This window comes from Nymphalis io, chromosome 27, assembly GCF_905147045.1.
Source record: "Nymphalis io chromosome 27, ilAglIoxx1.1, whole genome shotgun sequence".
Taxonomy (NCBI): domain Eukaryota; kingdom Metazoa; phylum Arthropoda; class Insecta; order Lepidoptera; family Nymphalidae; genus Nymphalis; species Nymphalis io.
In genome coordinates, this window is record NC_065914.1 from 7960336 (window position 1) to 7974756 (window position 14421).

At 36.3% G+C, this 14421-nt stretch overlaps 1 protein-coding gene across 1 annotated transcript in view; it reads right to left on the bottom strand.

Moving 5' to 3' along the window:
* Positions 1–451: 451 nt before the first annotated feature.
* Positions 452–14421, bottom strand: part of LOC126778821 (glycogen [starch] synthase) — a 31093-nt gene continuing 17123 nt past the window's right edge. Inside the window, exons 11-18 of the mRNA XM_050502521.1 lie at positions 12495–12661; positions 12037–12151; positions 11262–11339; positions 10469–10643; positions 7519–7648; positions 6710–6791; positions 6150–6282; positions 452–2945 (exon numbers count right to left, since the gene is read on the bottom strand). Of these exons, the coding sequence (XP_050358478.1) occupies positions 2848–2945; positions 6150–6282; positions 6710–6791; positions 7519–7648; positions 10469–10643; positions 11262–11339; positions 12037–12151; positions 12495–12661 (978 nt within the window). The 3' untranslated portion in view covers positions 452–2847. The remainder of the gene's footprint in view (positions 2946–6149; positions 6283–6709; positions 6792–7518; positions 7649–10468; positions 10644–11261; positions 11340–12036; positions 12152–12494; positions 12662–14421) is intronic.

Consider the following 14421-nt stretch of genomic DNA (forward strand, 5'->3'; position numbering starts at 1 on the left):
GAGAAGCTAAAAGTAATTGATGCCATTTGTTTTCAGGCTTTGTGTAAGCTGTCTGGGTAGATACCACCTTCTCATCCGATACAAACAGCCATACTTATTGAGCCCGTGTAACACCAGACACAAGGGACATAACATCTTAGTTACCAAGATATTTCTTACAGCGCCAGTGACTATGGGCGGTGGTGACCATCTGACCCATTTGCCAGTCTGCATATCGATATTTGTATCAATCATTCTCCCGATGTATTTTCCTTTTTTCTCAAACATTAAATCACTTATTTCAATCACATGCACTGATTTTCTCTCCTAATATTTACCTACTGCTAATAAATAAGACGTTTTTCTGTGACGCCTAACTATAAAAATTACTAAACCGATTTACATAAAACTTCTAAGGATAAGGATTAATTTCATATTATTGTTTATTATAAATAAAAATAATACAATTAAATAAATAATAAAGGCCATTTATTTTAATAATGACGACAATGAAATAAAAATAGCTATATATTATAATTGTTTTGTTTTAACCATAAATATAAAAATATAATATTTTTATTTAAAGTTTGGTATAGGAACTAATAATGTCGTTCACATAAACTCTAGGTACGAGACATACCTATGTGTAATCTATGGCAGAATTTGTTTACACGTAAATAAAAATTTTCGAAATATTCGCATATAGAAAACAAATTACATAATTGTTTGTGTATTGTAAGTGGAAATGTTCAAAACGATTTATGTTTAGGGAGCTGGCAACATTTCTCCCCCTACTGATACGGCCTATCTCTATCTCACCCTTACCATTATAAAAAAAACTTTCATAGAGACATTTGCTCGTTATATCGTTATAACTTTTTTATAGTTTTGAAAAGCAAATCGTTATAATTTGTTAATTGCTCACTGTTTAAATTTATTCTCGCTTTATCGATGCGACATCAACAATGCAATTTTATTTTTCAGATTTCTGTAATACAGGTCTTTGAGCCCAGCTCAGAAATCAGGGACTTCATTTTAATTTGTTACTTTTGATGTGAATAAAGATTATTATTATTATTTTATATGACATCTGATGGTAAAACTAGTGGTCACCACCATCCATAGACCATCCTTTACAATGCCAATGCACCACCTACTAAGATATAGGGTATAGGTATTTGCTTATTGAAATATTAATATACATTACATCATAGATCTCCTAAACTATCCGCCCGATTGAAATTCGTCACAGTTAATCCTTCCCCGACGTAGACGCTCACTGAGAACGGATTTTACTTAAATCCTATCCACAATACATTTTTCTTCTTATCTACTCCTGCGGAGCCGAATCGATTAGCTTTATACTATAAATAATGTCCTGCAGATCGATTTCGGCCACGGCGGCCAATCTCAAGAGTTCAGGCGCAGGACCAAAGGCTTTACGAAGTACGGGAGTGTATACACTTCCAACTTCCAGACTCCGGGTTGCTACTGAGAATTTTCATTCAATAACTTTTTATTAGTCCGACCTAGGATTTGAACCCAGGATCTCCGGTTCTGCGGCCTTACACGTAGCCACTAGACCAACGAGGCAGTCATACTATGAAATCCCCTTTTAGAATCCGATTCGATTAACAACACAGCATTATATGTACTTAATGTTTTCACTTATATAGAAATATATTTAAGCAGCTTCCTAACAACATCCCTTTTAAAACATATTCTACTGTGTTTTTCTCTTTCTTTCATCATTGATTTAATATTCGAGAGAAGAAGACACAGCATTGTTTAACTAATCTCTCGCGAAACGACATTTATATATAAAGCAAGCAATTTTTAATTGTAACTTAAATACATTTCACGATAATACACAAGCGAGTTATGAATTTGTTTTTTATATATTTTCATATAAAAGTATATACGTGTATATATATATTAATTTGATTTAAAACTTCTACATAGACTGCAAGAATTGTTAATATAAAAAATATTTTATTAAAAATCTCTTCTTAATCTATTATATCATAGGATTTTAATTTAAAAATATATAAAAATATATGTATGTTTCGAGTTTTTCGGTTTAAATAGCATTTCATAGAAGATAAACTATTTAATAAACAATTATTCGGATTTAAGCCACGACCGCAAATTTTTTACCCAAATATAATATATAAAATTTAAAAAATACATCACAAAAATTTAAAATATACAATATATTAAAAATATCAAATAAAATACAATATTTAACAATGGCAAGAATGGAAGCTGTCTTATAGGAAAATGGCAACACTTCGTAACAGATAATAAATGTAAATAAATTCATTTTCTTGTGTTACATAAACTAATCTATTCTACAATAATTCGGTTTTCGAAATATATATTTTACAATAATATAACATAATATCAGATTTTTGTGAAATTTGGCACTGACGTAGTTCCATAGATTAAATATTTAAAAAAAAATGTTTCAATACAATTGCCTATTTATTACAATTAAGTAAAACATCTAAAATAATAATAATAATAGTAGTAGTTTCTGATTTGTATTCTGTAAGATAGAAAACAATTTAATCTTGCAGTGCTATTCCGTAAGAATTCACTTTGAAACGCTTGCAATTAAGAACCGACGTTGATATTTTTGTGTATTTATATGTTTGTCCTCTATATCATAAATATTCACCCAATTGTGAATATACCTTTGAATAATTCTGGGTAAGCAAATATTATTTTATTGAACTTACAATATAATTATATAAGCTATGCGAGTTGGTTTGTTCTTACAGAATAGCTCTCCAGATTGTAAGTGCTGTATTAATTCTCGTTTCCCACGCGTGGGCTATTTCGTAACCTATGTTCGTATTATGTAAATTATTTATCTGAAATCCTCAATTCCGCTAGTTCCTTCTCTTCGTCCACTTCATCTTCGTCTTCCGAGCCGTGAACTGATGCCGCTGGTGTGGTTGCTCCTGTAACAGATACAAGAACATTTTTAGAAGATAGGATTTGTCTATGATATTTTTTTATGTAGCTTGTTTTTTAAATTAGAAAATTCCCCTTTTACAAATTATTCGAAACGATTTAATTAAAACATAAATGAATTGAAAATAAGTTCCCTAAAGTTTATCAAAAAACAACAATTGTGACAATTCCGTAAGGAAAAGTGCATTCTATTTCTTATACAACAAAGTCGAGAATTGATTGTAATGTTGGGATTTTATAAATACTATTTATTTTGTATAATTTTAATTGTTCAATTGTTTTCTCGATCGTCGACGGTTCTCGGACGTTTGTCAAGAATCGTACGACAAACGATAATATCACGAATGACGTCACAGAAACTGTTCACGTGACCGATGTACTCGTTTCGCAAACATATCGTGTTATATGAGACCATTTGAGAAACGCTCAATACTCAAATGTTTTACTTTGCAAATAAATTCGATATTGTTAGATCAATAAGTTGCCAAATTGTATTTTCTGAAACTAAAAATGTTAATAGAAACGATTTATATAATTTTGGTGTAAGTCCTTTGTGAAATGAGACAATAGTTTTTATAAGAGAGAACCTCCAATCAAGTTCGTGCCCCAGACCATATATCAGTCACCGCCAATCTAAACGGAGACTAGACAACTATTTATTTATTTATTTGGATCCCCAACACTTCTACATAACACACATTCAAAATACTCTTAACATTAACTTAAAACTAACTATGCACAACCAATTTCAGAAGAATACATCATTCACTCAGAAACTGAACTACGCAAATCATATATAATAAAAAAAAATAGTGCAGGCGTGTGTGAACAAACAGACAGTCTTCATATCAGAAACCAGTGGTAATTAAGTGCAGAAGGCTTTACGTGAGCATCGAGGCACGAGAGTGTGAAACTGACTTCCTAACTTCAGACAGTTCCTGAGAATTAATCAACACATAAAACCAGAGTGAAGTTTCGACTTGAGACCAACTTTGAGGCAACTGTAGGTAACTAACTATACAGTAACAGCCTGTTAATGTCCCACTGCTGGGCTAAGGCCTCCTCTCCCTTTTTGAGGAGTAGGTTTGAAGCTTATTCCACCACGCTGCTCCAATGCGGGTTGGTAGAATACACATGTGGCATAATTTCAATCAAATTAGACACATGCAGGTTTCCTCACGATGTTTTCCTTCACCATCAAGCACGAGATGAATTATAAACACAAATTAAGCACATGAAAATTCAGTGGTGCTTTCTCGGGTTTAAACCCACGATCATCGGTTAAGATTCACGCGTTCTAACCACTAGGCCATCTTGTATATGTAAATATATTATATAACCCTTATGGAATTAGTTGTAAATACATCGTCTATCAACTAAAATGACCGCATACTCAACTAGTTAAGACGAGTTCCATGTAATCTAACCAAACCAAAATATTTGTGTGATATTTATATAAGTTTCCAAAATACAAGACACGTTAGGGAGCTGGCGAATTTATTATTTGTTCATATAATACTTATAAAGTAGGACATTTTTTGTTTTTAGTGCTCATTTGAAAATACTACATAAATATATATTAAAATTATACTGAAAACGGCGTTTCGGAGGTTTTAGTATATAATAATAATAATCATAATATCCTCCAGACCGATTTCGGCCACGACGGCCAATCTCATAAGAGATTAGCCAACTATGCACGAGATATTATGCGCAAACACAGGCGCACTCTCTATCCCCTAACTCTCATAATCCGATGGGACGGTAATCCGACACGACTGGAAAGAGTTCAGGCGCCGGACCAACGGCTTTACGTGCTTTCCGAGGCACGGGGGTGTCACCTCTAACTTCGAGACTCCGGGCTGCTACTGAGAATTTTCTGACAGAAAAACCCAATAACTTCTTATTGGCCTAACCTGGGAATTGAAACCAGGAGCTCCGGGTCTGCGGCCTTACATCAAGCCACTACGCCAACGAGGCAGTCTGTCAGTTTTAGTATATAATATTATGATATAAGTAGCTGCGCTTCGCTGTTTCACGTACTGTCAATTTAGACTATTGACTTGACAAGCGTCGATTACACTGCTCTTGTACTCGCCTTTGGTGATTTATTCCCTTTTTTATAGTATAGGTAGGACGAGCACATGGGCCACCTGATGGTAAGTGGTCACCAACGCTCATAGACATTTGCATTGTAAGAAATGTTAACCATCACTTACATCACCAATTCGCCACCAACTTTGGGAACTAAGATGTTATGTCCCTTGTGCCTTTAATTACACTGGCTCACTCACCCTTCAAACCGGAACACAACAATACCAAGTACTGCTGTTTTGTGGTAGAATATCTGATGAGCGGATGGTACCTACCCAGACGAGCTTGCACAAAGCCCTACCGCCAGTAATGTTCCATCAGACAATGAAAGTTTATATATATACTCGCCAACTTCCTAACCGATCATCTATCATACAACGAACTATCTCAATGTTTACAATACAAGTCAAAGTGCATTATAGTGATCACTGGCTACTGGTCTCCCAACAGACGAACCTATTCCGAAGAGTCAACACGATCCCCCAACTTGGAGATGAGCTGGTCTATTTGCTCCGTGACAGCTTCGGTCAATGGCTCCAGAAAATCGTTGGGAGTCTGATAGTCTTCTTGTTCGGACTCCGTGAAGTCTAGATTCTTCTCGAACGTTACATCTAAGTCCGTTCCACTCTCCAGGTCTGTTATTTCGAGTATTTCAAGTGATTTCCTGACGATTGCGTTGCGTTTTTGATCTATTTCCGTTTGGACTTCCTCATCTTTCGTGTCTCTGTGTTTCTCTATTTCCTTGTGATAGGAAGCCGTGAGCCACGACATTTCGTGGTTACTTCGACGCACTGATCAACCAGGGTTTTATTTAAAACATTTCCATTGGAACAACCCAATAGAAATAAGATTTATAAATGGCGGTCGATGTCATGCATCATCACACACAATTCACATCTCTGTTTAACTCGTGACCGGTAGAATATATTTCGATTCGCTTTTCAAGGGAATATAAAAACGAATTTGTAAGGAAGTTAAAAAAAATTAATTTAGAATGTTTTTGCTATCTCTACTAACGAGTAGTTACCGCCATTTATAAATCATATTAAGTGGTAATATCAAGTACAACGTTAACTGTTTTCTAAAAATTTACTCACTAGAATGCGTAGGACTGGGCGGTTCGGAGATGGGCCGGGGGTAGTTGAACCGCTTGCCGAGCTCCTGGTCCATGTGGTCCACGTAGTCCGGATACACTATCTTAAGCGCTTGGGCTCGCGCTTGACGGTAATACTGTGAAAAAAAATAACTTTAAAATGATTCCGCTCTATTTATTTTCTTCATCCTTTTATTTCAGGCGAGGAGTCTTTGCCCAGCAGTGGGACACTACCAGTAACAGCCTGTGAATGTCCTATTGATGGGCTAAGGCCTTTTCTCCTTTTTGAGATGGTTTGCAGCTTATTCCACCACGCTATACGGGTTGATGGAATACACATGTGGCAGAATTGCAGTAAAATTAGACACATGCAGGTTTCCTCGCAATGTTTTCCTTCACCGCAAAGCACGAGATGAATTATAAACACAAATTAAGCACATGAAAATTCAGTGGTGCTTGCTCGGGTTTGAACCCACGATCATCGGTTAAGACTCACGCGTTCTAACCACTGGGCCATCTCGGCTCATCACTAGCAGGCTTAACATTTCAGACATAAACGCTTACAATTCCTAGATTCCTCCAGTCCATGAGGTCGGACAGTCTCTCGGTCCTGTTTCTCTGGATGATGCGCTGCCGACGCGTCAATCTGGAAACCATAAACATAATTAGCTGCTGCTTACGATTTTTTTTTAATGAAAAATAATAATAATAATATCCTGAGACATTTATCACACACGGCCATCTGATCCCAAATTAAGCTTGTACAGAGCTCGTACTGTGGAAACCAGACAACTGATATACTACATATACTATTTTTCTTTTGTAAATACATACTTATATAGATAATTACACCCAGACTCAGGACAAACAGACATGTTCATGCACACAAATATCTGTCCTGGTTGGGAATCGAACCAACAACCTTCGGCTCGAAAGGCAAGCATCCACCAACCAAGCCAAATTACTGTTACGGTGTATAAACCAATTACATGCTAACTTAACATGCAAAAAAAGTTTTTGATATCTATAATCAGAACTTAAAAAAAACCATTCTGACTGTCTTAAAAAATGGTAATTTCTTTCGTTAGATGCCATTGCTGCACTTCCTTATTTCGTAACAGTTTCTCAATTAATGGGATAATTTTCTTAACTTATAGAATCGGAGATAAGTGCGTTAATCAATCAATCAAACCAACTCTTCAGGTTGTTGGCATTGCGTGTATCCACCAACCCGCTTTGGAGCAGAGTGGTGGAATAAGCTCCAAACCTTCTCCTCAAATTTACAGATTGCTAATTTATTTTTTTACTTTAATAAAGTTTTAAATTAATATATATATATAAAATAATTAAATTTATGATATGTAAACACTCACTTGGTGAAATCAAACATGTATTGCGCGAGCTGCTGCACGGAGCCCTCCAGCGATATGTAGCGCCGGTCCACGACGTAGATCCCGTACGACATGGGGTCCGCTATGTGGTCTTGCATGAAACAGCCGAACCCTAAACAATACAAAAAAAAAAAACTTTAATAAAGTTCGGGCGATTTATAAGTTATTCATTTTTTAAATGGATTATAAAAAGTTACATTAAAATGTTATAAATCCAGCATAAAATTAACAAATACTAATTGTACGTCTTTATATTATATATATATATATATATATATATATATATATATATATATATATATATATATATATATATATATATATTGTAACTAGTCAGTCGAGAAAACTGGCAACACACGGGCACCAGGCTATAAAAGAACACCTCTCGCCATGATGGGCTCTTTTTGCGCCTGAAGATTGGAACTCTACTTTCATCCTTTTTTTAACGCTGGAAAAACGCGTTACGCGTTTCCCCCACGGGAACAGTGTGGTATGTGGAGATCGCCGGTGTCCTAGGTGCCGAGTGTGCCCCGAACATCGGAATACCCACTAAAAACGTCTTAACGAGGAGCGCCACGGGATCGCTTGCGCATGCTACCGTGACGCTCTGAACTCTACTTTCAATAGAGGCTATGCCTGATTTTTTCTTTTTGATTTTTTTTTCTATTCAAAATATTCTTTTTTCAAGTAGGCTCCTAGGAGCACTAAAGTTTTGGGGCCATAAATCGTCAAGCCACAGAAATAAATTGAATGTACGGCTACCGCCATTTCAAAATGAAGATCTTACTGAGAATAACTGACCAGAAACTCAATTGCTAATCGTCCCTACTTTCACCCGCCTAAGCCGTGTCGTAGTTATTTCTCTATTAACGTTAAACAGTCATTTTCCGTTTTTCATTTAACTTGTCATATTCGTAATTTTTTTTTAAATCCACTTTTGGTTCCTAAAAATATATATAGACATATTTTATGTAATTATATAAATATATATTTATCTTACAGATCGATTCTTGTTAATCAGTATAATACTAAAAATAAATCAGTTTGCAATATAGTAAGAAATCTAAGAAAACTCCTAGACGGATCTTTATGTTGTCTGATGTAGATACATCTCGGCTAGTGTGTTTAGTTATTTCCACAATATTATCACAGGCACAAGGGACATAACATCTTAGTTCCCAAGGTTGGTGGCGCATTGGTGATGTAAGCGATGGTTAACATTTCTCACAATGGCAATGTCTATGGGCGTTGGAGAACACTTAGCATCACTGGCCCATATGCTCGTCCTACTTATTTTATTATAAAAAAAACCAGCTTCAATTCAGTTGCAAAATTAATCCAGAAAAACAATCGAGTAGGTTTTCAATCAATTAATACGGGACAGGAAACTATTTTTTTTTTAAGTCGGACCAAATTATTACGAACACGTGGAAGATAGTTTTATATGTTATTAATTCGTAGGTCCGTTTAAGGAGCAATGCGCAGGAACCTTCCTATTCTATAAAAAAAAATGTCTTATGACATTCTACTCTGGGGTAATACAGCCGATATTAATACGATTTTTGTACTGCAGAAGAGAGCTATTCGTGCAAGTTATAACCTGGGCCATAAAGATTTACTAAGATGTAAATTTAGAGAAATTAAAATAATGACTGTCGCTTCTCAATATATATTTGATAATGTTATGTATGTACACAAAAACATAAAAGATTTTCCTAGAAATTGTGAAGTACATACTGTTAACATTAGGAACAAGTATAAACGTACAACCATTATTACCAGATTGAATAGGGTTAGTAAGTCTTTTATGGGACAATGTATACGCTTTTACAACAACGTTCAAAGAAACAGTACAACGTCCCAGAAAACGTTCAAAAATATTAAATTGTGAAATTTAAGGAACGCTTGTGTGTTGAAGGATATTACACAGCCAATGACTTTTTAGATGATTGTGCACCTTAGGAATGAAAGATCGCCTCCAGGTTATTTTAAATTAAATATATAAGTCAAGATAGCCCAGTGGTAAGAACGCGTGAATCTTAACCGATGAACGTGGGTTCAAACCCGGGCAAGCACCTCTGAATTTTCATGTGCTTAATTTGTGTTTAAAGTTCATCTCGTGCTTGACGGTGAAGGAAAACATCGTGAGGAAACCTGCATGTGTCTAATTTCATCGAAATTCTGCCACATGTGTATTCCACCAACCCGCATTGGAGCAGAGTGGTGGAATAAGCTCCAAACCTTCTCCTCAAAAAGGGAGAGGAGGCCCTTAGCCCAGCAGTGGGACATTTACAGGCTGTTACTATATAATTCGGCTATTGTTGTATATTACTTATTGTAAATGATAGGATATAAAAAAACCCGTTGAGTTTCTTTCGTCGGTTCTTCTCAGGTCTGAGGTGTTTATTTCCGAACCGGTGGTAGATTTATGACAATCAATAAGCGAGTGTAACGCTTCTATATCGAATAAATATTTTTGACTTTGATCATTGCAATAAAGAAATGCTAATTCACTCGTATATACTAATTATATGATTCAATTTTCGAAAAAAAAATACTGTTTCGTTACGGTCACACTAAACACAACATTAAGCTGCTGAGCATAAGGTTCGATTTTGCTTGTCGTCGACCGAGTTCAAAACAGCCGACCAATGTCAGCCACGGCGGCCAAGCTCAAGAGTGATGAATTATAGTCGAAAAGTGTGTGCGCAAACACAGGTGTACTCTGTATTCAGAAAAACACCTAACTTTTTAGCAGCCTGACTTGGGGTTTGAACCCAGGCCCTCGGGATGTGCTTTTATCTAGCTACTGGACCATCGAGGCAGTCGAAACTATCTTTATTACAAGGTTTAAAATCGTTCACCAATTTTCGCTCACTAATTAATCAAAAATAGACCGTAACGCGTAGAAGATAAAGTCCACGTATCTCACCTGACAAGTTGGTCGTGATGCTGGGTATGCCCATGACGGTGCACTCGGCCGGCGTGTACCCCCACGGCTCGTAGTACGAGGGGAACACGCCCAGGTGGCAGCCGCGGACGAACTCCTCATAGTCCAGGCCGAACAGGGGGTTCGTGGACGTAAGGAACTCGGGGTGGAAGATCACCTGCGAACGATACATTAAATATTCAAAAGTAAACTATACGCTGCTCGAAGGTGTACCATTTATTTAAATAGTCTATTCCAATCAAAGAAGGAGTAAATATAAACAAACCTTAGATTTAAACATTCCATGCAATTCGATATATATTACGCACTACAAACAGTTCATGAATAATCTTGAGCCGTTGGCGTGGTTGGTAGATACTTGCCTTTCACGCCGAAGGTCGTGGGTTCGATTCCCATTCAGAACAGACATTTGTGTGCATTAACATGTCCGTTTGTCCTGAGTCTGGGTGTAATTATCTATATAAGTATGTATTTACAAAAAAAAGTAGTATATGTCGTATATCAGTTGTCTGGTTTCCATAGTACGCGCTCTGCTTAGTTTGGGATCAGATGGCCGCGTGTGAATAATGTCCCAGGATTTTATTATTATTAATCTTTTTTTACAACATAAAATAATTTCACATAGCTCCTTATATAATATAATTTTACTTTCAAATTTCTCGACCAATAGTATCATGTCGGTACAAGATCAAAGCCGTTTTTCTGTTTTCGCTTCTTATCGATTATAATTGCCTATATATTATATGACGTCATCTCGTCATAGTAAATAACTCACTTTAACTTTATCATGGACCGTGTTGAACAGCTGACAGCGGCGCACGGAGTTCAACACCGGGTCGCTCCAATCGTCCACCTGAAATATTTATATATTTACTTTCGAGGGAAACATACAATGTGATGCCATTTATAACATATTATAATTTTGATTGAGATCAATGAAGGTCTTTTTTATAGAATAGGAAGGCGGACGAGCATATGAGCCACCTGATGGTAAGTGGTCACCAACGCCCATAGACATTGGCATTGTAAGAAATGTTAACCATCGCTTACATCGCCAATGCGCCACCAACCTTGGGTACTTAATGTTATGTCCCTTTTGCCGGTTATTACACTGGCTCACTCACCTTTCAAACCGGAACACAACAATACCAAGTACTGCTGTTTTGTGGTAAAATATCTGATGAGTGGCTGGTACATACCCAGACGAGCTTGCACGAAGCTCTAACACCAGTATACAAAATATAATATTTTTTAAATTAAAATAAAATTAATTAGTCATTGAAAACTGATGTTTAATTTAATTAAATAAGACTAACTAAGCTAGTGGCTAGCAGATATAAGAAGCATGGCTACCAGAGATAAGAAGGTAGCAGTATTGTCGTGCCTAGCAGTACACGTGGCTGGTGGTCCGGCGACTGGTGTTTTCGTGTCGGATTGCCATCCCATCGGAATGAAAGATACCCTGTGTTGCTCTGATTGGCCACCGTGACATTCAGTCCACCAACAGGAGTCCTGTTGCAGCTGCCGTATCCCGCTCCCGCGGCACTCACCACGTTGTGCGTGGTGATGGGCGGCAGGCCGTCGCGCTGCATGGCGTAGATGCAGCGCTTGAGGCGCACCGTGTCGTCCTTGTGCAGCAGGTCCGACGCGTCCGGCAAGTGACCGCTGGAACGACGTGTTCGGATTTTAAGTTATCTATGATTTTAGTTATTTTATTAAAGTTGTTGTGAAGCTATTTGTTCGTAATTATATATATAGGGTTTGAAGGGTGAATGAGCCAGTATTAACAGGCACAAGTAAAATAACATCTTAGTTCCCAAAGGAGGCATTCACAATGAAAGAAATGGTAAATATTTATAAATGGTAATAGATAATATATATAGTCGATGGTGACCACTTACCATCAGGTGATTTTCGGAATGGCTTCTCGGATAGAATATATAATTTCAATTTACCTTGTAATGTCATAAGCGACATTAAGAATTCAATAGAAAATAATCCTTCTCACCTTAAGCATATGTCATACATTCGCTTGCCGATCTTCTGCTGTATGTCTTGGATGGTGTCTCTCAGGGCCTTCGTGACGGCGTGCCCGCGCAGACTCTCCACGTTGAAGTTGTTCGTCTTCGCGGGGAATATCAGAAAAGCCACCACAGTCATATCTGAGCCTGAAGACTGTAAAAACATTAGTGATTAATAATAACTACTAATAAATAAGGATTATCCATTGATATATAAAAAACACCAGATACAGACTCAGCGTCTCAAAAACGTCCGCATAAAATCCGCTCATTTTAACTTGGCTCGCTTCGCGCGCGTTACAGCACGTTAAAAATGCCGAAGTGTTCGTTGAGAAATTGTAAAAATATTCCGTCAAGAACGTTTAAAAAGGCCAAGATATCGTAAATTCAGTAAGCAACAGTGTTTATTGATTAATGAATTTGAATTTGAAAGAATGAAAAAAAAAATTGAATATGTGATTTTGATTTATTTTTTCTCAATATTCACTCAACGGTCCAAGTATAAGATGGCTAATTTCAATGACCGCATTGTCAGTGTAAGAACTATGCATAACAGCCTCCTTTTATTTTAATCGTATAATACAAATGACCCTGTTCTTAGTCAATGGAGTCGATTTTTTTTTATTATGTTTAATTTTTTAATTAATTATTTTGAACTTTTATGTGTTAAAGTTTTTGACAAATTATACATTATAATATATTATAATATAGTTTTCAATTTAGAAAATTTAAAAATTAGTCTTATAAAAGCTATTATAGAAAAGTTTATAAACGTTCGTTTACATTATATCGCAAAGAAAACGATAGAAAACCTAAAATCGAATTCAAAAAGACAACTCTACAATAAACTAAATTTATTTCAAGTAAATTAACGTGTTTCCTGCTGTTGCCATGTCAGTTTAAATAATTTTATATTTTAAATTTTTTTTTATTATATCGTACACCCGTGTAGGATTACATAAATGATAGAAAAGCTTTTTTTTTATAGAATAGGAAGGTGGACGAGCATATGGGCCACCTGATGGTAAGTGGTCACCAACGCCCATAGACATTGGCATTGTAAGAAATGTTAACGATCGCTTATAGCCAATGCGCCACCAACCTTGGGAACTAAGATTTTATGTCCCTTGTGCCTGTAATTACACTGGCTCACTCACCCTTCAAACCGGAACACAACAATATCAAGTATTGCTGTTTTGCGGTAGAATATCTGATGAGTGGGTGGTACCTACCCAGACGAGCTTGCACAAAACCCTACCACCAGCTTGGAGTTAGTATGCGTTATATTCATACATGATATATAAATATAATTATATATGATTGGCACATAGAGACGTGAAAATAGTTGGACTTATTCCACCAAACTTGGCTCTAAACGAAGAAGTTAAGAAACAAACCTTAGAATCATATTCCATGCGATTTGCTAATAGCTCTGTCATATTAAACAGTAACAAACATTTCTCGATTAATATATCTTTATTTATAATACAAAACTAATTTAACTACTTATGTTAACTTTAATTTTTTTGGAGAAACCATAATGAATATAATAATTGAAGACCTCGACCAATGATATTGCGTCAATTCAAGGTCTTGTAATATTAAATAAATTAAATAATAAAAAGCCGAGATGGCCTAGTGGTTAAACGCGTGAATCTTAACCGATGATCGCGGGTTTACACCCGGGCAAGCACCACTGAATTTTCATGTGCTTAATTTGTGTTTATAATTCATGTCGTGCTTGACGGTGAAGGAAAACATCGTGAGGAAACTTGCATGTGTCTAATTTCATTGAAATTCTGCCACATGTGTATTCTACCAAACCGCATTGGAGCAGCGTGGTGGAATAAGCTCCAAACCTTCTCTTCAAAAAGAGAAAGGAGGCCTTAGCCCAGCAGTGGGACCTAAACAGGC